This window comes from Labeo rohita, chromosome 24, assembly GCF_022985175.1.
Source record: "Labeo rohita strain BAU-BD-2019 chromosome 24, IGBB_LRoh.1.0, whole genome shotgun sequence".
NCBI lineage: Eukaryota > Metazoa > Chordata > Actinopteri > Cypriniformes > Cyprinidae > Labeo > Labeo rohita.
The window spans coordinates 28181957-28208508 of record NC_066892.1 but is presented as its reverse complement, the minus strand read 5'-3'; the positions used below and the strand labels follow the sequence as shown (position 1 = coordinate 28208508).

The 26552-nt window shown below is 32.9% G+C and overlaps 1 protein-coding gene across 2 annotated transcripts in view; it reads right to left on the bottom strand.

The window, feature by feature from the left end:
- The window catches only part of pard3aa (par-3 family cell polarity regulator alpha, a), a 588383-nt gene that overhangs the window by 113820 nt on the left and 448011 nt on the right, over positions 1–26552 (bottom strand). For both annotated transcript variants that reach the window (XM_051097809.1, XM_051097810.1), the window contains one exon: positions 8685–8957. In XM_051097809.1, the coding sequence (XP_050953766.1) occupies positions 8685–8957 (273 nt within the window). The remainder of the gene's footprint in view (positions 1–8684; positions 8958–26552) is intronic.

The following is a 26552-nucleotide window of genomic DNA, read 5'->3' as shown; positions in this document are numbered from 1 at the left end:
ACACATTTTGTGTTACATTTTACAATACGTTATATTTTTTACACTACAGAAAACACACTTAAGCTTGCATAGTATTTTATAATTTAAAACAATAAATTATAATAATAATTTTTTATGATGCATATTTGGGTAATTCATAAATAAATAGTAATAATAATAATAATAATAATAATAATAATAATAATTATTATTATTATTATTATTATTATTATTATTATTATTATTATTATGTATGTATGTATTTATTTATTTATTTATTGTTTTTGTACATGTTGGCTTGTATACCATGTACACAAGGGTTTTATATTTTAAAATTGAAAAAATATATATAATAGAATAATAATTTTTATAATATAGATATACTATGTTTTAATAAATAAATAAATAAATAAATAAAAAGTATTATTATTATTATTATTATTTATTTGTTTATTTTTTTTATTATTAATTCATGTATTTATTTACTGTACATGTTGGCTTGTATACAATGACAGCACCAGGGTTTTATAATATTTTTTAATTAAAAAAAATACAATAATACAATTTTTCATTAATTTTCATAATATAGATATACCACTTTTAAAATATTTTTATATAAAAACATACAAAAAAAATACAATAATACAATTTAATACAATTAATACAATTTATTACTTTGGGTATCCAAAATATGTGGGTCATATTTAATGATAAATAAATAAATAAATATTTTATTTCCTCCTGTTTTATTTTTTTTATTTTTTTATAATAATTATAATTATTATTATTATTGTTATTGTTATTATCATTGTTGTTGTTGTTGTTGTTGTTAATTTAGTTTCATTGCATTTCATTTCATTTAATTTCTTTTCATTTCATTATTATCATTTTATTATTGGTAGTAGTAGTAGTAGCAGTAAAAAGGATCAATTTTTTTTTTTTTTTTTTCTTTTTTACATTGCACACCAGGGTTTTTATTAAAATAAAATAAAATAAAATAAAATAAAATAAAATAAAATAAAATAAAATAAAATAAAATAAAATAAAATAAAATAAAATAAAATAAAATAAAATAAATAAAATAAAATAAAATAAAATAAAATAAAATAAAATAAAATAAAATAAAATAAAATAAAATAAAATAAAATAAAATAAAACGCATCGGGTTGTACATCATTATGGGACCACAGTTTTACATCACTCTATCCAAAGGACTCCACTGCATTATAAACAGCACCCAACACCATCATGATCTCACCTCTTTTTTTAACACCAATAAATCAGTGGCATGTCTATTGGCTGCAGCTAATGCACACTGGAGGCCTTGACCAGGCCAACAAAACAGATATTTATTTGAACATGCTGGAAAATCAACGACGCATTCCCTCAGCGCATTCCCTCTCTCTCCTTCCACGCAAAGAGCCTCGGTTCTGAAATGGCACGCAGGTCACATGGAAGTCAGCAGATGTGTGGCCGACCCAGAGTGATTGGTAACGCGAGCAGAGATTTAAAGATAGCTGGGAAAAGAGAGCGCGTTCCCAAACTCAAATCTTCAGTAAACAGCAATGAGGGAGGAGGACGACCGCGTTACGCCAGTCGCACATTTAGCCTGCGGCGTGTGAGAAATACGCCGCTTGAGGCTACGGCACCGCACAACATCGTTCGTGTGCTCTGAACTCATCGACTGACTCTCAGGACTCAAACTGCAAACTCAGACTGCATGTCAAGAGCTGCGAGCGCTGAGATGTTGCCAGTGAATTCTAAGTGGGACAGAAGTGTTATGAGGCTTAAGGCTGCTTCACACTGCGAGAGACGAACGCAAACAGACTTTACATAGTGATCCAACAAACACAACCGACACTGCAGTTTGTTAACTTTTGTTGAGGGAGTGAGTGCAAACAAGCCTGAACATCTCAAGCTGATCTTTTGAAGATCAGTGACATTCTAGTTAGTTGATACTCGTTACATGTAAAATAATAAATGAATGTAAATGAAGGAATGAATGATTCTTTTTATTTAAATATTTTTAAAAACTGCATTAATAGATTATTTTAGTAACTACAACAACACTAATTTCAAATTATTACTTTGGCTATCTGAACATGAAATAATCTCATGGCAACATATCCAGGTCAAATTTAATACATAAATAAATAAAAATAATTTATTCAATAATATTATTACCACTGTATTATGATTTACCGTAGTATTACAGAATTTAAATTTATTACTTTGAGTATCTGCAAATGAAATAATAATAATAAAAAAAAAATAAAATAAAATAAAATAATAATGAAATTAAATCTTAAAAAAAATAAAAAATAAATAAATAAAAATACAGGTCAAATTTAATCCAAAAAGTAAAATAAAGTAAAATAAATAAATAAATAAATAAATAAATAAATAAATAAATAAATAAATAAATAAATAAATAAAAATAAAATAAAATAAAATAAAATAAAATAAAATAAAATAAAACAATAAAAATAAAGGTCAATTGTGCTTGATTTTACCTTATTACCATAGTATTATGTTACTACATGGGAAAAAAAATGTAATTATTACTTTGAGTATCTAAACATGAAATAATCTCACAGAAAAAAAAAACGTCAAATTATTTACAAATAAAATAAAATAAAATAAAATAAAATAAAATAAAAATCTAATTATTACTTTGAGTATCCGAAAATGAAATAATCTCACAGGAAAAAAAATGCAGGTCAAACTTAAATAAAATAAAATAAAATAAAAATAAAATAAAATAAAATGTCAATTGTGGTTACTATAATAAAAGGTCACTGTGATTTTACCATAGTATTATGATACTACCTGAAAAAAAAAAAAATTAAAATTACTTTGAACATCTGAAAATTAAATAATTTTATGAAACATATCAAGGGTAAAATATGATATAAATAAAATAAAATCCAAAATAAAATTATCAAATCAAATCAAATCAAATAACATAAAAATCTAATTATTACTTTGAGTATCTGAAAATTACATAATAATCTTACTGGGAAAAAAATACAGGTCAAACTTAAAAAAAATAATAAAATAAAATAATCATAAAATAAAATAAAATAAAAAATAAAAATCAAATTTTTACATTGAGTATGTGAAAATGAAATAATCTCACTGGAAAAAAAATACAACTTCAAAATGAAATAATTTTATGCAAACATATCGAGGGTAACATTTTATTTCATTAAAATAAAATGAAATTAAACAAAACTTTTTGGCAACTACAAGATCCTCGTCTCTGCTGCGGACACAGGCCTCAGTGGGCGGCTGTGATCGACAGAACTTGAACAGACCCTCACTGAGCCTTATCCACTTCCTGTTCTGTGCACTTTAGACAGGAAATCCTCCTTTCCAATGTTATCTACCAAGAGATGAAATCACTTTCCCCTGGTGCCACTTCTTTAAGAGAATAAACACATAAACAATGAAAACAACTCTGAGAAAATCAGTGCCAAAACTTTATCCCCACCCAATCCCACGCATCTCTTTGTAATGAGCTAAAGTTGACGCTCGCTCAAGGACTGTTTATTTCAGGAGCCTGACACTATGAAACTTCTATTAGCTTTCATTTAGAAATGCAAATGTTTGTTTGGCTTTGTTTTGATTCGCAGAGGGAGTCGGGTCTTTCAAACGGAGCGATGCGACTGTCTGAATGTGAATGCATTACGCCGTTTACATAGATTACAGCCCTCGCAGCCAAACACCACTGAAAGTATGCAATTTATTCCAGACGCGCGACAACAAATATTACAACGGATTTCACAAAGGCTTGCTTCTGAGTGATATGCAAAGCAGCGTGAAGCTCCAAACTCGCTATTTAACATATACACGGGATGATTTGCATGTAATCAGATGTCAAGCAGGTATAGAAGTCTGTTTCTGAAATAGGCATTTTATTTATTTTTATATTTATAAATGAAATAAGACTCTGTTTAAGATCATCCATATTTACCTTATATGTAATAAACTTCTTTCACCCTGGACAGTAATAAGATTAGCTGGAGAGCAAACAGGTAAAATGGGGAAAAACAAGCTTCAGAAGATCGTCATGTCACAGACCGACTGTGCTGAAGATGTTTGCGTTTGCTTCTGGGTGTATGCTGAAGCTGATTAATAAACAGAAAACGAGCAGGAACTCATAAAGCAGAATCATTAGTATCTGAGCAAGGCTTTTGGTCGTAGGTTGCTGTTAACTAGTTCAGCTCAGATTTAGTTTCTGTAATGAGATATGAATTGCACAGATTCCTAGTTTCTCTCTGAATGCATTTCCTGGGGTTTTTGTATGTCTGGGTGTGTTTTTTCTCATCTTCAAAACAGCTGAATATGCACACCGCAGAAAATAGAAAGCCCTGTATCACCAGCCATATATGAAACATTTATATGAATCCCGCAGGACAGACAAAAGCAGCTGCTTTCAAGCAAAAAACAAGCATGACAAATGACAAACAGGTTATACTACTACTATCCTCGAAGAAAAGTCTGTAAAAATACAGCTTAATGTAATGTTTTATTATGAAGACATTTTTAATATAGATAAAAAAAAAACTGAAAATTATTATTATTATTATTATTATTATTATTATTATTATTATTATAGTATTATTGTTTGCTGTTGTTGTTGATGGAGTTATTTAAAATAACCTATTAATACTTTTTTTTTATTTTGAATTTATTAATAGAAGTATTTATTTATTTACTTGTTTGTTTGTTTGTTTGTTTGTTTAGTTATACTGAAAAGTTGCTGAATAATTATTTATACTTAAAACTAATACTTATAAAGTAATAATTATTAATAAAGCATAATAATACATAAAATATAGCATATATTTAACAACAGAAATATATAACATTATTATTATAATATTTGTTGATGGAGTTGTTGAAATAATCTATTAATACATTTTTTTTCTTTTTCATTTATTAATAGAAGTATTTATTTATTTATTTATTTATACTGAAACTCTGCTGAATAATTATTTATACTTATAACTCATAGTTATAAAGTAATAATTATTGATAAAGGATAATAGTACATATAAATATACAGTATTTATATTTCAAATAATGCATATAATTAACAACAGAAACATAATAATAATAATAATAATAATAATAATAATAATAATAATAATAATAATAATAATAATAATAATATTATTATTATTATTATTATTATTATTATTATTAGTGGCAAATACAACATAATTAATTGATGATATATAGAACATATCTGAAGATTGAATATATTGAATATTATTCATACTACATATGTAAAGTAATAAATGTAATATAATTAATGTAATTAATTTTATTACTATTGTAATAATAATAATAATAATTATTATTATTATTATTATTATTATTATTATTATTATTATTATTATGACAACTGAAAAGTTGCCAAATAGTAATTCAGACTTATAAAGTAATAATTCAATTATCAATAAAAGTATACAAATACATAATAGCATACAGTATTTACATTTCAAATAATGCATAATATTTAACAAGATTATTATTGTTGTTTTTGTTATTTTTGCCAAATACAATGTAATTAATTGGTGATATATAGAATATATAGAGTTACTGAATAAGTATCCATACTTAATATAATGCAACAAAATTACATCAAATATATAATATTTATATTTAAAATAATAATATTTATTTATTTATTTATTTATTTATTTTTATTATTATTGTTATTATTATTATATCAAGCTAAGACCAAATAATAGTATTTGTATAGTTAAACATCTAAAGATAAATGAAATGTATTACTATATTAGAATACCCTAGTAATATGTATGCACAGTAAATAAATCAATGAATAGTAATATTGCTATGCATTGACATACAGCAGTACTCCAGGGACAGAGCGCTGGCCTTTTGCTGCCACCAGAGATCTTGGCACAAGGATTCATCAGATTACTGAGCGCTGCGTAACCTCGTCACATTCACACTGCGGCCGAACGGCGGGGTGTCAGCGGCTGATCTCACTACGGTCGGGCCGGTGGGAAACGCTCCCGCTGGGAGAACGGCAGTTGGCAACCTAATAATCCCCTTCCCGCTGCATCCTGGGAAAGGTCACACAGCCAGAGTGACATCTGTCAATCACTGCCACCGCTTCACCGCCGCTGACGAGCCAATTAAACCACCGCCGTAATAAACCCAGAGAGAGTAATTACTGTTGAGGAAACACACACGCTGGCCTTTCAGAGCATTTCCATAACTAACCGCTAACCATGTCATAACCACTAGAGGAACGGAGTGAGGGTGGTGATTCTTCATTTTTCATACACTGATGGATGTTTAGTGGTGAATTTGTCATAAACAACAATGAAACCAGCCACGAATGTGGACGCTGAAAAACAACAACAGCACAAACTGAGGTGTTGTGGAATATACTGCTTCTGTATCTAAAAAAAACACTCTCACTCGCACTTCACCACAACAAATGTAGGTCAAACCTCAGCATCAGATATACAGCGTCTCTAACAAAATATCATAACGCTGGCAACAGAACAGAAAACAAAAAATGCTGAAACAACTTCTCAACTGCTACTGAAAACTCAAACTTTTAAAAGTTTTAGTCTATGGCTTTTATGCAATGCTAGCATACTTGTAATGGATGACAACTTTTTTGCACATTGGCTAAATAAATAAATAAATATAAAAGATTCATCTTTCAGATACATCCTGTCCACAGTGGCATGTTTTTTTGTTTGTTTTGTTTTGTTTTGTTTTTTGTCCAAATAATGCTCTCCAGAAAAATCAACAAGTTGATAAATAAATAAATTAATTAATTAATAAATTAATTAATTAATTAATCACATCCAAAATAAAAGTTTATGTTTACATACTATATGTGTGTTTAATATGTATATTTATTATGTATATATAAATACACACACATACATGTATATAATATGGAAATAAATAAATAAAATATTTATATTAATATATTAATATAAAAGTACATACAAATATAAACATACATACATACAAATGTTTTTTTTTTAAATATATACATGTATGTGTGTGTATTTATATATATATATATATACATAATAAATATACACGGTAAACATACAAACAGTAATAATACTGTACAATTTTATTTTGGATGCAATTAATCGCAATTAATCATTTGACAGCCCTAAAATAAATAAAATAAAATAAAATAAAATAAAATAAACATGTTAAATAAATAAATAAATAAATTAATTAATTAATTTAAAAAAGAATTAAAAAAATAAATTCAGCTAAAAAATTACATTTAATTTAAAAAATTGTATATTTCAGAAGAAACATTTATTATTATTATTATTATTTATTATTTTATTCTTTATAAAGTTATAAAATCCTGTTTTAATGTTGTATGTTTTTTTGACACTCCCGACACCAATTACTACATTACTGTTGCTGAAGCGTCTATTTACTAAAACAGAGACCATATATTAACACTAAACCCTTAGACCTTTCAAAAAATTATTTGTTAACATTAATAATATTTTTAGACAGCAGTCTAATATAGCAAATGTCACCCAAACCCTTGTGAAAAAGAAGTGTGCTTAACTGTATTAAAAGCACACTTGCAGTGTACTTTGAATCTTTTAAAGTATATTAAAAATATACTTACAGAGAGTATTAATGAATTAAAAGGTCACTTAAGTGTATTTAAAGAGAGACACTTTAATGGATGTTTCTTACCACATTTAATTACAACAACGTCAAATTAAAAGTCTTCTAAAGTACATTTTAAATAATTTTGTTGTAAAAATCTTTTTTTCATGCTTTATAGAAGTACACTTCGTTAATATATTTAAATGTACTAAATAGCAATTTCATCGTTGCACATGTGTCTTAGAAATATAGTTACCACATACAGTACATGTTTCAGTAGAAATTACAGTAAAATATAGTTTAGTTTACAATAGATGCTTGTCAGTGCAATCAGCAGTACACTTAAGGAAAATACATTAAAAAAGTATTTCTGCTTTAAGTGGGTCAGAACACTGTAAGTTCAGCTAATTGCAGCAGTTTCTAGTATAAAGTTGACTTTATCTTCCCTTAAAAGCCCAGACAAATTTTGGGATTCTGTGCACGCTGAGGGTAGATCTGACATGATCCGTGATAATAAAGGAGCCTGCTGGTTATTAAATTTTCCCATCCAGAGAATTATCAATGATTCACCTGTGCTATAAAAGCAGCCGCTGGGACACAGGTGAGAAATCTGATAACACTGTTTGTTTGACTTTCATTTTTTTTTTTCACACTACAAAGGGTGGATGAAAACACCTTTTCATTTTCAAAACTTTCAGACACGAACAAATATAAAAGAAGAACATCTTCTATCAGACGGAGGTCTGCAGAGAAACTTCCTTTCTCTCAGCACAATAAAAGAAACTTCAAAAGTGTTGGCGCCCTTCACCTCATCCAACCTTACAAAACGAGAAATATTTGACAGCGAGAAAACACACTTTACCTTGCATTATGCAAAGCTTTGGAAATACATAGCCAAGGTTGCGTCTTTCAAGTCAAGAACGTGTCATTGTCCCGTTACATCAGCCAGGTATTACTTAGCCACTCGAAATCTAGTAATAAAAGCAGCCTGTGCGTCACGTCACGACGATTCTGAAGGATGAAAGTCCCAGCAATGAGAAGCCGTGAGCGCTTACCTGTCTGCAGACGGTGGGCGTCCGTTGCGGGGCTTGTTGACCTGTGCGTATAGAGCCTCTAAGGGCAAGGCCTGGTCTCGGGGGCTCTGCGGACGCTCCGAACCGGGGTTATGGCTCAGGTCCATACTGCTGTCCAGAGACGAGTCCAGGGAGCCGATCCCGGCGTAGGTGTGCTCCTCGTCGGAGCTGAAGGTTCGGTTGATGTCCTGGATCTCAGCGTAGTCTCGCTCTCTCGCCTGTCGCTCTCGAAGCTCTCTGGTCTTCGCTTGAATTCTACAGACAAAACATAATTTGAGGTTACCACGTGTAGTGCACAGCGAAAGTTACATTTCAACATCTTTCTTTTCATATCTGAGTATTTGGTTCCATACTGTGCCATTAACATCACAGGTAAGAGTGCCAACTGTTTAACACTGTAAATAAGTGAAGCCAGAATAATTGTTATTTTATATCCATAATAATGTTTCAATTTATCATTTACTTTTTTTCTGTGTAACATCAACACTGTCATTTAACTGAAGTAAACAAACGCTGAACTGACATTAGCTTGTCATTAGCTTGTCTGGGTTTTTTTTTTTTTTTTTTGTTTATTACCATAAAGCTGCTTTGAAACACTCAGTTTGTATAAAACACTACATAAATAAAGATGATCTGACATGATTTGTGAATCTAATAATGCATTCAAAAATGCATCATTGAAATTCATACATACAGTTAAAAAAATGTCATGTGGTACAACCCCCCCAAAAACATAATGATTACATTAAGATTAATTTTAATGATAATATTCCTAGAGAGATAGATAAATAGATAGATAGATAAATAGGTAGATAGATAGATAGATAGATAGATAGATAGATAGACAGATAGATAGATGGGTAGATATAAATCATAAAATAATAAAATATATAAGGGAAGCAGTTTCTTTACAAATATTACAAATATTATCCAGATAGCACACGTACGTCTGCAAGATGTCTGTTAAAGATCTCTTGATCTGGAAAGCATCTTCTGTGTACAAACGTCTGGCAGACATCTGTAAGATGTCAGTTTTACATACATTCTAAATCACAAACATCTTAAAGACATCTAATAGATGTCTATTTGACATCTGATAGGAAACGTCCAATAGACGTACTGCAGATGAGCAAACTACGTCTTGTAGATGTCTTGCAGATGTCTTGCAGATATAAATGTAGACGTCAAATAGACATCTCTGAGATGTACGTGTGCAATCAGGGTAGAAACTTATTAAAAGGCTTGTTTGGTAAATCAAAAAGAAAACTAGATGAGTAAAGTTTGTGATCAAACTTTGACGTTGACTTGAGAAAGCCCAGCCTGAAAGTTTGAAGCAGCTGTAAAAGCTTGAAGTTTAAAGATTTAGACAGATAGATGTTGATAGCATGATATAGCATTTTGCTAAGATGAATTTAAAATGTTTCTAATATGATAAGCACATTATTAGCATATTGCTAGCATGTTTTTAGGATTATTAGCTTGTTGCTAGCATGATTACATGTTTTTAGCATAATTAGTATATTGCTAGTATGTTTCCAGCATGTTTTAACATGATTAGCAGGTTGTTAGCACATTGCTAGCATGTTTCTAGCATGATTAGCATGTTTTTAGCATGTTGCTAGCATGACTAGCACGTCGCTGATAGGTGATATGTCACTGACGTGATATTATTGCTTACAAGAATGAGAAAATCCATCTTAAAACCATGTAAAACCAGCTGATTCAGTTAAAAAATAAATAAAAAATAAAAAAAACGCTGAAAACAAGTTAAACCAGCTGTTTTCAACATGATGTTATTGCTAATAAGAAAGAGCCTCCCAGTCTGGTCAGGCTTGTTTTAGCTGGTCGTTCCAGCTAGTTTCCCAGCCTGACCAGCTAAGACCAGCCTGGAAGTGGCCAAAACCCCTCTAAAGCCAGCCTGCTGGCCAGCTATGACCAGCTAAAACCAGCCAACCAGCTTATGTTGGTTTTAGTTGGGGTTTTTTTCAGCAGGGAAAACAGCTGAAAATCAGTGAAAACCACATAAAACCAGCTGATTTAACAAAAAGCCAGCTAAAACCTGCCAAACCCTGCTGGAAAAAAAAACAGCTAAAACCAGCCTAAGTTGATTGGCTGGTTTTAGCTGGTCAACCAGCCTGGTCTTAGCTGGTCAGCAGGCTGGTTTTAAAGGGGTTTTGGCCACTTCTTTAGCTGATCTGCTGGATCAACCGGCTAAAACCAGCTAGACCAGACTAGCCAGGCTGGGAAACCAGCTAAAACCAGCTACTTCCAGCTTAAACCAGCTAAGACCAGCCAACCAGCTTAAACCCAAGTAACACCAGCTCAGTTTGCAAAAACAGCTAAAAACCATCTAAAACCAGCTCATTTAGTAGTCAACCTAGGCTGGTTGCTTTAGCTGGTTTAAGCTTTTAGCAGGTCTCCCAGCTTGACCAGCTAAGACCAGCATGACCAGCTAAAAAGTGTCCAAAACCACTTTAAAACCAGCCTGGGAGACCAGCCAACCAGCTTAGCCTGACTTTAGCTGTTGGTTTTTTTTTGTTTGTTTGTTTGCTTTTTCAGTAAGGGAGCTGTTAAGCTTTGCTATACCAACAGACATCTTAAATACACCAGAAGTCTCATTGTACAAAAGTGTTCACCCCCTTAATGAAAATGTGAGATTTTGGGTGGTTTTGATAGTCTGTCTATATATCTATATATCTGTCTATGCCCAATAATAATGTCTAAAATATGTACATTCACATGTTTTCAAGGTGTAAGGTTATTACTTGCTACTTGATGGTCACACTAGAGTTTCAGAGACAAACAATTGAAAGTCTAAGTTTCACAGCTTTCTCTAGTGTGAAAATGCCCTGTGGGTTATACCTTGGGATTCATTTCCACTTTTGTGATTCTGCCCTCAAAACACACCATCAAAAGCAACAGCTGTTAGTTTGTCAGCAATGTGTAACATTTATTACAGCCATGAAGAGCCGAAGCTTTTATGTGAAAACGCAACGAAATTGGAAGACAGACCTCTTGGTCTTGTTGAGACTCCCTACTGCACGGAGAATCCCTGAGCGCAGGACCCCTGCTGGCATCACGGGCTGCTAAACGCCTGCCAAGCCTGCTTTATTTCTAGAAGCCTTTCACTACGAGTGAACTACTTTAAATGGAAGAGGAAGCAAGACTGCCGAGGCCTCGTTCACTTCTGAATCCGTTTCAAACCGCTCATGGTAAAGGTTGCGGCCCCCTTCCTTGAAGGAGGCTGTCAATGCACAGATTCCCTAAAACAGCCAGTGGGGAACCTTCCTAAGAAGAAGGGAGTGATTTCTTCTTCACATCGCTCTGATCTTCCGCCAAGCGCCTCTTTCTGCCTTCCCTCCCTCTTCTCAAAGGCCAGGCCTGGTGGGCTGAACTGAATGAGTCTTTTTGTGTCTAATAGACCACATGTGTCGTTCTAAGTGCTGTTAGGGGAAAGGAGATCCTCAAGAATGGAAATGGTGGTTGAATAAGAGGAAAGGCTGGTGCGGACAGGGGAAAACCTCCTGTTGGGTGACCTCTGTCTTTGGTACCCACCCGTCTCATCAGATCCAGATGGGCTCTGAGACTCCAGGGATGCCCCATCACAAAAACCTGGGCAGTTTTAAGTATTTAAGTACCCGACCTCCTCACCACCACAGGTTAGAGTTGACCTCTGACCCCTGACATCTATCTGTCAGTTGTTTGATTGACAGCAGTCCCGGCCTGAGAAGAGCTGTCGGATTTTCCCAGCGAGACTGAATGTTTCCACTCTTTCTCATAAGCACGATCTAATTTACCAACAATGAGCGTTTTCTCTCTGTCACAGGCTAATACAATTACAATGCCACCGACTGTCTCTCTCTCTCCATCCCGCTTGTGGAAATCCAATTCGCCGTGCTAGAATTGTGAGCATTTATGACTCACGTTAATAGTCTGGGAAACACTTGGAAATCAACATCAGCATATTTTCATGTGTGTGCATCGTGGGAGTTTTAATTTCCCTTTCTGTTTTTCTCCTGCCTTTTGGTTCACTGGGTTCATCGCTTGAACCTTTACAAGTAAAAGATGCACCGATATATTGGATAATAATCAGTACTGGCCTATAAAAACAATCTGCACTATCATACATCGTCTGACTGTTTGAAAATAGCCAATGATCAGGGCTGATTAAATTCTGTCAATCAAAAGGGGCGAAAATTTATGAAATGTACCCATATTCGAGTGTTGATAAAAACAGAATGCATGAAGCTAGAAGCAACATTTTGAACAAAAACACTGTAAAAAAACAACTTTAAAAAAGTTATCAACCTAAAAAAAGTAAGTGTTCGTACTGCCTTAAAATATTAAGTTTACTCAACTTAAATATCCACGTTTTCACGTAGTACAACTTAACATTTCATGTTGACTACACTTATCATTTTAAGACAGCACAAACACTTGCTTTTTTAAGTTGAAACAACTTTAAAAAGCAAGTGTTTGTGCTGCCTTAAAATGTTAATGTTGTTTTTTTTTTTTTTTGTTTGTTTTTTTTTTCGTTTGTGTTTTTTACAGTGAAGGCGAGAAAATCACAATTTTGTAAAATACAATCCCTAGAAAAAAAAAGTAATAGATTTAAAATGCATTTATTTCATACTAAGTATAATTCAAGTCTATTAACATACACTGTAAAACGTTTTCACCAGTTTCAACTTAAAAACTTAAGAAAACTTATCTACTTAAAAGTACTTAAATCTATCTAAACTCACTTTATTGTAGTGAGTTGAAATTACTTGTAGTTTTAAGTTGATTTAACTTAAAACGATATAGCTCGAGACTTACTGATATAATAACTGTAATTAAACTTTATTTGGAGTAGTATTTGTGCACAATGCACATTTCTTAATATTAAGCCTAAAATATGTTTTAATGTCACTATTAATAAAGATCACATGATCTTTAAATAATATTGGTCCTTAAATGAAAAAAAAATGTACCTAAAGTATTCTTGCAATATTTCCACTTTTGCACAATAAAATATACTTAAATATATCTTTAGTTAGTCTTCAGTACTACTTTAAGTGCAAAATTGGTTGTTCCAATTTAGCAGATTTTAAATATACCAGTTTAGTACACTAAAAGTACAACTGCAGGGTATTTTTATTAATAATATGTAAATGTATTTGCAGTATACTTAGCATGAAATATATGTATTTTAAATACATTTTAGTATATTTAATTTTCACTAGGGGCATCTGGATCAGATTCAGAATGATGATCAAACACTGATGGAATAGATCCAAAGCTTGCATGTTCCAAAACCACTTCCTGAATCACCATTTCATTCGGTAACGTTAGATTGTATTGATTTATATAATGGTTAATGTTCGATGATGGCGTTATTTTACATATGCATCTGCTTACATGCGCAATAGCTTGTTTCTTTTGCTGTGTTTGCTGTGATCCAGATGTTTAACACTCTTTCAGAACATGCATAATAGCGCCCCCTGCATTATAAGAGTGAAAACATGGAAGAAGTTCAAAAATAGCACAAGTAACACATGTTCTGTTTTACCCTATGAATTACCCATAGTTCAAGCCAGGATTGCCAGGTGTGTGCACTTTCCCTTTACCAAACATTATTTGTAGCATGCATCCCATCTCATACAACGCAAACATACTTTAGGTATTTAGGTATGTTTTTAAGATACTGAAAAAGCACAATTTACAGGCCATGTCAAAACACCCTCAGACCCAGAGGGTTAATGGCAAAGAGCTTTGTGCCTTGTTACTGTTGATTAGAAACAAAGTCTCAGCTTTCAAACGTGGAGTGACAGATCACTGTAACACCTCAGCTCAAGTGTGAGTGTCTTCTAATTTAATGCAAGTTATTGTGTGAAATAAACATGCATGAACGTCAGAAGGTGTTGAAAGATAAAGTACAACTTACTGAAACATATCATGTCTAAATAGTGTTTCAACTACGGAAAGATGTCAGTACAACAGCTTGTGAACAATATGTCACATAACATTCACCTCAGGAAATGTATAGTGCTTACAGTTGATTAGTTCTAAAAAAAAAAAAAAACACTAGAGAGGAGCTTATTTATTTTCAATGATATATGTTGTACACAAGCATTCGTTTTGATTTGAGTATGATTATTTTATGGGAAAATAAATTGCAGTTGAACATACAGCAATAGTTCGGGCTCTGTTGTTAATTATAGCCTGTAATGTTATAGTAAAGTACCGAATGAGAGGGTTTCCTGAATAGTTTACAACATTAGTTGGGAGATTGGAAACAAAGAGAAATGAGAAAGCAAAGTCCTTTTTTTATTTAATCAAATGTAAATTCCACCAAACTCAGCCCAGACCTTTCTAACTGATCCGGCTTATGGTTTTCATAAACCAGACTATCAAAACCACCAAAAATCCCATAGACTTTCATTGATGGGGGTGAAGACTTTTATACAAAGACCTATGGTGTATTTAAGCTGTTTATTGCTATAGCAAAGCCCTACAACTCCCTACTGAAAAAAAAAAAAAAAACCTAAACTGGTTGGCTGCTTTGGCTGGTCTCCCACGCTGGCTTTAAAGTGGTTTGAAGTGGTTTTGGCCACATTTTAGCTGGTCAGACTGGACGTAGCTGGTCAAGCTTGGGGACCTGCTAAAAGACCAACCAAGCTTAAACCAGATAAGACCAGACAACCAGCCTAGTGTGGTTTTAGCTTTTTTTTTTTTTACTGAATCAACTGGTTTTAGCTGGCAACATGTTAATAATGCTAGAAACATGCTAGCAACATGCTAGTATCGTGCTAATCATGCTAACAGCATGCTAGTAACTTGCTAATCATACTAGCAACATGTTAGTAACTTGCTCATCAGGCTAGAAACAGACTAGTAACATGCTAATCATGCTAACAACATGAAAGTAACTTCCTAATCATGCTAGAAACATGCTAGCAACATGCTAGTAACTTGTTAATCATGCTAGCAACATGCTAGTTATTTGCTCATCAGGCTAGAAACAGACTAGCAACATGCTAATCATGCTAACAACATGAAAGTAACTTCTTAATCACACTAGAAACATGATAGCAACATGATAGTAACTTGTTAATCATGTTACCAACACGCTAGTAACTTGCTAATCATGCTAGAAACATGGTAATACCTTGTTATTCATGCTAACAACATGTTAGCAACTTGCTAATCATGTTAACAACATGTTAGTAACTAGCTAATCATGCTAACAACAGGCTAGCAACTTGTTAATCATACTAGCAACTTGGCAATCATGCTAACAACATGCTAGTAACACCTAACAACCAGCCGGAGTACCCTAGAAACCACATAGCAACCACATAGCAATCACCTGGGTTACCCTAGCAACTGAATGGCAACAGCCTAACAACCACCCAAATACCCTTCCGATAAATTGCACTGTCTTCAAAACTTTAAACTTTACATTAAACCAGTTAAAACCGAAAATCTTTAAACTTTTTCAAGCCAACTGAAAGTTTGTCTACAATCTTTACTATCTAGCTTATTTATTAATTTTTACATTTTTCGGATCACCAGAGTTCAGTAAATATTGGTCACAGACACTGAGATTTACATTAAATTTGCTGATTACTCTGATTACTCACTAAAAACTCCTACAGATCATGGTTTCATGCCATTTCAAGACTTATTTTGATGTAACAAAGTGATTATATCCAAGTATGAGAGTTGTTTACTTACTTTTTTTCTTTTTAATTAATCTTCCCATTAATGTCATTATATTGTTCATTTAGAATGATTTGTAAACACAGAACTCACACGAACACAAGAGGCGGGATTTATCGCATCAACCAATCACAGCCGATCATAATCAGTCATACCCAATCATATCGCGATGGAGGCGTGGCCTCCTCTCACATGACTTTCCCCCCCATTATTCTCAATTTTCACTTAGAAATTCCTAGTAAATTTCACAATTAATTACAAGGAACTGACAAATAACACATTGAATTAAATGTCAAATTTTGAAGTAGAAAACCCAAACAGTATTTTCTTGTGAACTCTTATGATCTTTGCTTAATGCAATTTTTAAATATTTTTTTTACAAGTGTATCAGTATCAGCAGATGTCATTCTGAATAATCAGTTATTGGTATTGCTGGAAAAATGTAGTTTTGGTTTCTTTCGCACTTGAAGGTTGATATCTTTCGCTGGCGAGGCCGCCGTCCACCTGCTGTCCACTTAAAAACTGATGTCACCTCGCTGCCAGTAAAAACCGTGTTATGACAAGTTACGGAAACTCAATAGGAGGACGAGGCCTCCGGCGCTGTGCCTATAATGGCCAAATCAAATCTGCGAGAGCGATATCTGTGTTTGAATGAGGTAATGAGCACACTGAAGTAGAGGTCCAGTCTAACCTGCCCTCTGGAGTACCAGACTGAAACTCATTTAGCGCAGTGGCCTGGGGATGAGAAGCGCGCGTGTGGCTCCGTGTGTGTTTCGTGTATGACAGAAGGTTAACTTCAGGTTGAAAACCAGAACGGTGAAGATACCGGTCTAGGCTATGAGATTCATTTTAACACCATTACCTACAAACAGCAAGGCATTTTGTTTGTTTTCTGTTTTTATTGTGGCTCCATCCAGAGTGGAGTGTCATTTTAGTATTATTTATATAGTATTACACTGTTCATATTTTGAATGAGCTATTATATATATATATATATATATATATATATAATGTTTTTACTTTTTATTTACATTTTAGTTGTAATATTTTATGTGCTTCTCATATTTTTAATTTTTATTTCTAATGAGATTTTTTGGTTACACTTTATGTAGCAACTTGACAGTGTTTATCAGAAATGTAAATTGATTCTGACTGGATGAGGTATTTTTTGAAGCCAGAGTCATGACCTACTTTGTATAATAAACAAATACAATCTAATTATGTGTAATTTTGTCACATCATGCTGCATTTTCACTTTCAGTGAGGAAAGAAAAATGACTTTGCGCTCAAAACTTGACGTGAATTAGTCAGTTCGACATTATGGGGTAGTCAGTGTGTATGTGTGTGTTGAACTGTGACCATAACTGTGTGTGTCTGTGCCTCAACTTCTAGCTAAACCTGTTCTGAATTCCCTCTTCCACCTTTAGTTCATTACACAATTAATGGTCCAGTGTGGCGTTAATGCAGGACACAGAAATAGCTGCTGCACTGAACACATTATTACTGCTCTCGTTTCCCATTCCTGCTTTCTCACTCAGTGTTCATTTATTACAGCTTTTTTTCTTAATCTTTTTTCATGGCTTTTGTCTTTTAACAGAAACATTATGAAAATGTATTCAGTGTTTTATCACGTCCAAAATTTTGTCTGTTTTACTTGAACTAAAACGCCGTATGATTTTAGCCAAAGAAAATCACTTTTCAGCTGATGATAATTTGCAAAATAACTAAAATGTCAAACTGCAACAGATCAAACTATAACTGAATTTTAGAAGAATATTCACTACCACTTTTTAAGTCTCTTCTGCTCACCAAGCCTGCATTTATTTGATTCGATGTACAGCAAAAACAGCAAAATTTTGAAATATTTTACTATTTAAAATACCTGCTTTCTATTTGAACATATTTTAAAATGTAATTTATAACTGTGATTTCAAAGCTGGATTTTAGCATCATTACTCCAGTCACATGATCCTTCAGAAATCCTTTTAATATTCTGATTTGCTGTTTAAAAAACATTTATTATTAATATTATTATTAGTAGTAGTAGTAGTGTTGTTGTTGCTGTTGAATAGTTTTTTTATTTATTTATTTTTTTTCAGGTTTATTTGATGAATAGAAAGTTCAGAAGAACAGCATTTATCTGAAATAGATTTTTTGTAACATTATAAATGTCTTTATCATCACTTTTGATCAATTTAAAGCATCTTTGCTAAATAAAAATATTAATTACTATAATTTCTATTCATTCTATTAACTGGAGTCAGTATAAATTATACTGAATCCAAGTTATTGAATGGTATAGTGTATAATCTTACCAAAAGCTTTTTTATTTCAGATATTGATATATTCAAATATTGATAATAATACTACTACTACTACTACTACTACTACTACTAATAATAATAATAATAATAAAGGTTTCTTAAACAGCAAATCAGCATATTGTAATGATTTATGATGGATCATGTGACACTGAAGGCCGGAGTAATTGTGCTGAAAATTGTATTAATATATAATAATAATATGTAATTTAATTTAATTTGATTAACTTATTTTTTTAATTCAATTTAATTTAATTATTAATTTATTTATTATTTCCACATTTTTAGGAAAGATGTCACTTCTGCTCACCAAGGCTGCATTTATTTGATCAAAAATACAGTAAAAACAGTAATATTGTGAAATATTATTATAATTTCAAATACTTGTTTTCTATGTGCATATCTTTTAAAATGTCATTTATTTCTGTGATGCAAAGCTGATTTTTCAGCATCATTACTCCAGTCTTCAGTGTCACATGATCCTTCAGAAACCATTCTAATATGCTGATTTGCTGCTCAACAAACATTTCTGATTATTAACAACGCTGAAAAAAGTTGTGCCGATTCATATAATCATGCAATATATGTATGCATAATGAAATTATTAAAACTGTATATGAATTAATGAATGATCAACACTAAATACAACACATAAAAACTTAAACTAGTAAAAAAAAGCCAGTTTATACTGTAAGCGTCTGGTTTGTGAATTCTCTGTGCTTTAGAGAGTGTTTAATATTCATATTCCGTTTATTACAGATCTTAAATAACCTCATATGCCTTTTCAGCAAATTCAAAGAACGCATAACTGCTGAATCCCCCCCAAAAAGGCTCCAGCAACGCCTGTGGTAAATTTCCCGATGCATCATTCACAGTCACATGACACGAGCACACAGAAGACTGATGCTAAAATTATAAAAGTGGAATAGAAGAGAGAAAACATTATCAAAATATTGGCAAGAGGGATGAAAAAACTCCCCAGCGAGCTGCGATAAAACAACAAAGAGAGAGAGCAAATCCCTCTTTGTGACTTTCCGGGCTCAAAGCTAATTAGTGTAGATTGCTACTATATGCATATGTGTGTGTGTGTGTGTGTCTGTGGGGAAGCAGAAGAAATCCACAGCAGAGAGAAAGATAATAAAGTCATGTTTGTCTGTCAGGAGGAGATATATGTAGATGTAACTTCGCCTGCATGTCGGTATCAGCACCAGAGCAAGAAAAAGTGAGTGTTAAACTAATAAAGAGTTTGATGCTGTGATTAGCTCACATCTGTCCACAGCATCCGCGCGTGTGTGTGTGAGTGTGTGAGTGTGTGTGTGTGCGAAGGAGGCCAGTATAGCAACATATGGGTCGTCATGGCAAATCCAGGGTTGTTTCTAGGTAACAAGCGAATGCAGAGAAACAAAACTCTTGCTTCGTAGCTCCTTCAGTTGGCATAATTCAAAAACAGCTCATTATATGCGATCCATCCATACCGTAATGCCACGCAGGATGATTTATTTCAGGTTGCCGTCGAGCGTGCGGTATGCGCTCCGTCCCGCGGGGTCAAAGTGGACGTTTCGGGGAGGAAATTAGTCATTGATCACAGCCTGATATAAACACAAGATAAGGACCGAGAGATTCATGAAGTTCTTTGAAGAATTTACAAGGTTCTTATGAGGCGCAGGAGAAGTTTGGAAGGGAACTGAAATGTTTTGAAGCGAAGCACGAAAGATCACACTCCGGTCCGCCCGCAGTCCTTCCTCTCCTCGCTGAATAAATCACGCTGTTTATCTTACGCCGCCGCCAAATTCCAGGCAGACGCAGCCAAAGCGCTCCCTCCATATGTCTAACAATGTTTAATTCAGGTTCGAGAGAGAGCGAGATGTTCACGTCGATGGCCGCCAGGCAGATCTCACTCTTCGTCTGGTAGTTTTCAAGTGTAAATAAGGTAACGTGCCAATAATCATCTGATTCGCTTGTAGAATCACATGGAGAGAGTGTATTTTTACATACCGAGGCTGAACGAAATACGACGATGCAACAGTCTTTGGCCTCCAACCGCATGCAGAAGAATATAAATGTAATTACGAATATAATCTGGTCCACAATCAGTCCTGTGATCTGCCTTTGAACTCTGGAAGCTAATTGGTCCAGTCAAGCGGTGAACTGTTACAAAAGACTCGGCAACGTAATGAGCTCGTTTGACAAAGCGGAACGACAATGCTAATTATTTTGTTACAAAATTAGCGCCACAATGCGAGGGGAAAGATCAGCTGCGATTATGAGCAACATGCTTTAATGCATCGGAAAATGAAATGTTGGAAAATGTATGGAAAGCCTTAGGCAATCCTGGGCAGGGAGTTGGAAAACTGCTGACGGAAATTCAATTAATAAACGGGTAAAAAAAAAATGTATAGAATGTGTTTGAAAGATCACAATGTACAGATACAGAGTGATTCATAAAGAAAAATAAGGTTTATTTTGGTCTGTATATTATATTATATTATATTATGTTATATTATGTTTATGTTATGTTATATTATGTTATGTTATGGCTATTTATTAATTAAAATTTAAAAAAACACTAACTTGCTAAACACTTTACTTTTAATTTAATTATTGATTTTTATTATTATTATTTTATTATTATTTATTAACTATTAGTTTAAAAACCTTATAAATAATATGGTTTATAAATAAACAAACTTTAAGAAATTTAAAAAAGGGAAAAAAAAGGTTCCTGACAACCAACCACTAACTAAAAATACTAAAATGACTCATTTTAAAAATGAAATAAATATCAAAAAATAAAAACAAACAAACAAAGAAAAAAAACAAAACAAATGACAAAGCAAATACAAATTTCCAAAAAAGAATGAAAAAAAACCACTGAAATAAACAAACTGAAAAACTAACTTGGCAATTACTAACTTAGTAAATATTATTTTCATTTTAAGTTTATACAAAAATGACTTATTATATATATATATATATACATAACGTACATAAATAACTAATGAATGAATGAACAAACGAATAAATAAATAAATAAACTAACTAGGAAATTAAAAAGAAAATGTTGAATGTTGAAGAAACAACCAACTGAAAGTACTAAAATGACTAAAATTAAAAATAGAATAAATAACTAAAATATTAAAACAAAAAAAACAAAAAGTAAATAAAAATGACAAAAAAACAACAAAACGAAAACTGAATAAACTAACTTGCTAATTACTTTAAATCTTTATTTGCATGAAATATTTATATACAAAATAACTTCTGTATGTATATATATATATATATATATATAAAATCATCTACATATATAAAATCTTCAAAATAGCTTTTTAAATCAAAATGAATAAATAAATAAATAAATGGGATTCTAAAATTAAAAATGGAATAAATGCAAATAAAAATATTAAAACAAACAGATCTAATAAAAATGACAAAGCACATAAAAAAAATCACATTAACGTGAAAACTAAAACTAAAAATATAATTCAAAATATTAATAAATACTATAATAGTATATAAAATACTAAAATAATCTCATTATTCTTTTCCACAACAATCTTTTTTTTCAGTGTATGTCTTATTAAATGTCTGAGCACATTAAAACAATATAAAATAACTGCAGTTATTAAATACAAATTCAATATTTTAATAGCATCAGTGCTGAATGACATTGAGTGCAATATGAGATAAACATAAAACACAAATAAACATCAATGTGGGGTTGTTGACAAAAAGTTTGGGAAACAGTTACTGTAGGTTTTTAAGCTTGAAGTGCATTCCAAATGTTATTTCCAATCCCCACACCCTGTGAACCTTCAAAGCTCATGCTAAGGGCTAAACAAAAAAAAAGAGGAAGCTAGCTGAGATATCCGCCGTTGATTATAACGCTGCCGCGTCTCTGAGCTTTAAACTCTATCAGGAACCCAAACAACCCAGAGGAAGCGTTGCTGAAGAGTGGAAAGGAAGTCAAAAAGACAGAGGTGTGTTAGTCACTGATTAGCCTCTAATGGAGCCAAGAAGATAAGCTAATAGCCATGCTAATCTATGAAGCTGGATGGAAAGAGTTTACCAGGTTCTCATAATGTTCGCATTGGGCATTTTTGCAGTGTGTATAAAGACATAAAGCCTGATCAGCCAAATGTAAACATACAGAGGAGGATGAAAGAGACTGATATATCTTTTTGCTGGCGTGGTGATTTGGTGCCCACACATTCCTTCCCATGCACATGCTATAAAAGGCCCCCTGCCATGGTGGTCCATTCAGTCAACTTACATATGGTGGACAGGACTGCAACCGTGCAACAGGCATAAACAAGGCCTCATAATGGTCACCGTGTTCCTGCAAAAACGCAGGCGGGAGCTCCGGGCTCTGCTCAAGCCCTTGATGAAGGATGAAAAATTCGGTTTGTTGAGGACTAACGAAGGATGGGAGGTAGTTGGGGGGGCCTACACAGCTGCTTACAATTTACTCGATTGTGACAAAAACAAATGCCACTGATGGCAACACTTCATCAACTTCACTCCAAATCACGCCTGCGAACTCCAGTGCAGCTTCTGAGCAGTTTTGCATATTTTTACCCATATTTCTTTTTTTTCTCGTGCGTGATACAGTGGCCCACAAAAAGCCATTCTTAAAAATGTATTGCAATTACTGGTAACCAGCTGGTCTCAAGGTCATCTGGTTCTCATGTTCACAGATGTGCCCTAGCATTTTTACACTAGTGATTCACAATCAATTTACAGTTATTTCATTTCAAGCATAGATTTGTCCTTGAAAAGTGCGCCTGCGCTATTTGTCATTAAAATAAATGGCACTTGGTTTGATATTTTGTTATCTAGTGCAATGACATTCATACATTTTTGTGTCTAAGGGTGCCCAAATGCTTTGTGGGGACACTGTGTGTTATGCACATAGTTGTACACAATAACAAAATTGACTTTTTTATTCTATGGAACAAAAATGGGCAACATATACACATTAATACTGTAAATGTGCCTCTAATGTGCCTACATTTTTGCAAAATGTAAAGTTTCAAAAACATACCAATACTGTACATACAATTCAGTTTGCAGCTGAAACGAACACTTGCGGCAGTAAAACGCCAACAACTTCTATTCCATTTCAGATTATCGTTTAAACCAAGCCTTGTTTTCACACAGTTCCTTGTACAATACTGAGCTCAAAACACTTTAAATAAAGTGTATGATTTGTAAACTAATACATTTTGATGTTTGCATCACATAACTACAGCCAAATGTATGCCTTTTTTGATATAGTAAATTTGCTCAATAGCGCACCCGGTACAGCATTGCACCTGCGATATGGAGCACTTATGGACAAGTCCTGTGAAACACAAGTCACTATAAAAGAGCTTAAAGACTTGTAGAAGCCAAATAAGATGGCATGGATGCTTGAGCAAATGTGTTTTTATCTCACATTGGCTTTTGTTAACAATATCGACGTGGTATGTACAACAATTCATTTTTACCTCTGTTTCTAGGAAAATTTCAGGAAAAACCAACTTTAACACCACACACTGGACATCTGACTTTGAAAGTGCTGTGAAAAGTGCAGGATGCAACTGAATATCATTTTATCAAAAATGATTCTGCCACAGGCAGTTTTTTTCTCCCAGTGAACTTGTAAATATGGCTTATAAAAAGACAAATAAGGATGCGATATGTGCATCAAGCATGTGTATATTCAAGATGCATTAAGACATTCACACCGTTTGTAATAAAAAGTGCCAATTCGAATAGTGCGAAGTGCAAAGTTTGTAGAGCAGAGACGATATTCATATTAAAAAATGAAAACTTGCTGCATTAAAACACTTACAACTTCTATTCCTTTTCAGATTATTGATTAATAAAGACTTGTTTTCACACAGTTCCTTCAAAACAGTTTTACTGTAGTGCATGATGTCTAAATTAACACATTTTACATAGTAAACTTGCTCAGGGGTGCACCCGGTACAGCAATGCACCTGCGATACGGAGCACATGTGTACGAGTCCCAACACAAGTCACAATAAAAGAGCTTTTTTTCAGGAAAAACACGATTTTTGCACCTCACACTGGACTTTGATAGTACTGCAAAACGTGTAAGATGCAACATAATATCTTTTTTTTTTTCCAGAAATTTCTGCCACAGGCACAATGAGCTTTTAAATGGGGTCCATAAAAAGACAAATAAGGATTTCATATGTGTAGAAAGCATATGCATATTCAATTAAGATGCATTAAGACATTCTCACAAGGCTTGCAATCAAACAAAAAGCACCAAGTTTGAATGGTCGGAAGTGCAAAGATGTTAGAGCAGAGAAGATATACAGATATTCAGCAAAAATAAAATAAAATAAAATAACTATTCCGCATCAACAACTGTTTGACTTTAAATTGTATATATATACACCACTAAACCCTCAGATTGTGTTCAAGTCATTTCAACCTGGAGAGGATTTTATTTTTTTAGAAAATGCTAATTTATGTTATCACATTGTTGTAAAACTTATTAAATTTGCTCACACAAGGTATACCAGCTTCCCCAAAAATGTTTATTATTTCTGTATTTCGAGGTGATTTTTTCCCCCACCTGGTTTCTCTTGTAATGTTAACAGTCCAAAATTTTGTATTTCTTTTTTTGGAACCGATTGATCGTCGGCCTCATTGATCTGAGCTTATGCGCCTCAGCTTTTGAGTGAACACTGTCAAAATTATCCACAAAAAAGCTTTTTTTTTTTTCAATCAAAAACGGAGGTGCATAAGCTCAGATCAATAAGGCCTATGATCAATCAGCTTCAAAAAAGAAACACAAAACCTGTGCTAACAGAAAGAAAAGTTAACAGAAATATCAAACCCAAGATTTGGTGATAACACAGCAAAATGGGAGATTTACAAGCACTACAATGCCAAATTAGGTAAATGATTATCAGTACTGCACAAGGGCTGCATCATATCAACTATTCTCATAAAGATTTTTGAGCTATTTCTGAGCGTTTTAGAGAACCAGTGGTCAATATGCTCCATTGAAAAAACGTTTTCTTGATGGTGAAGCAATGATGACACAATTTAAATATTCTGGACCACAAAACCAGTCTTAAGTAGCTCAGGTGTATGTGTAGCAATAGCCAAAAATACACTGTCAAAGTCAAAATTTTCGATTTTTCTTTTATGCCAAAAATCATTAGGATATTAAGTAAAGATCATGTTCCATGAAGATATTTTGTAAATTTCCCACCATTAATATATCAAAACTTAATTTCTGATTAGTAATATGCATTGCTAAGAACTTCATTTGAACAACTTTAAAAGGTGATTTTCTCAACATTTTGATTTTTGTGCACCCTCAGATTCCAGATTTTCAAATAGTTGTATCTCAGCCAAATATTGTTCTATTCTAATAAGCTTATTTATTCAGCTTTCAGACAATGCATAAATCTCAATTTTAAAAAATTGACCCTTATTGACCCTTATCTGGTTTTGTGATCCAAGGTCATTTAGGCAAACTATTCCTTTAATATAATGCCCGTCAAGACTAAAACGAAGGATTCTGGAAGAATTAAGTCATCCAGCGTATATACGCCAGCGCTAAAGCCAGCGTTTCTGAGTCACAGATGAATTTCATAAACATCCTTGAGGGTCAGGTGCGCTAAAAAGCGGGCTGTGCCCTCCCTGCCAGAAATAGATAGGCTAATGGTGGCACGTTATGAAAATTAATCTAGCCAACCTTTGCGCTGCCTTCTGCTTCTGGATCACTAAAAGCCCCTGTCAAAATGTCGAGTCGAATTAACGATCGGTCGTGTCAGGGGAGGGTCGGCTTTGGCCG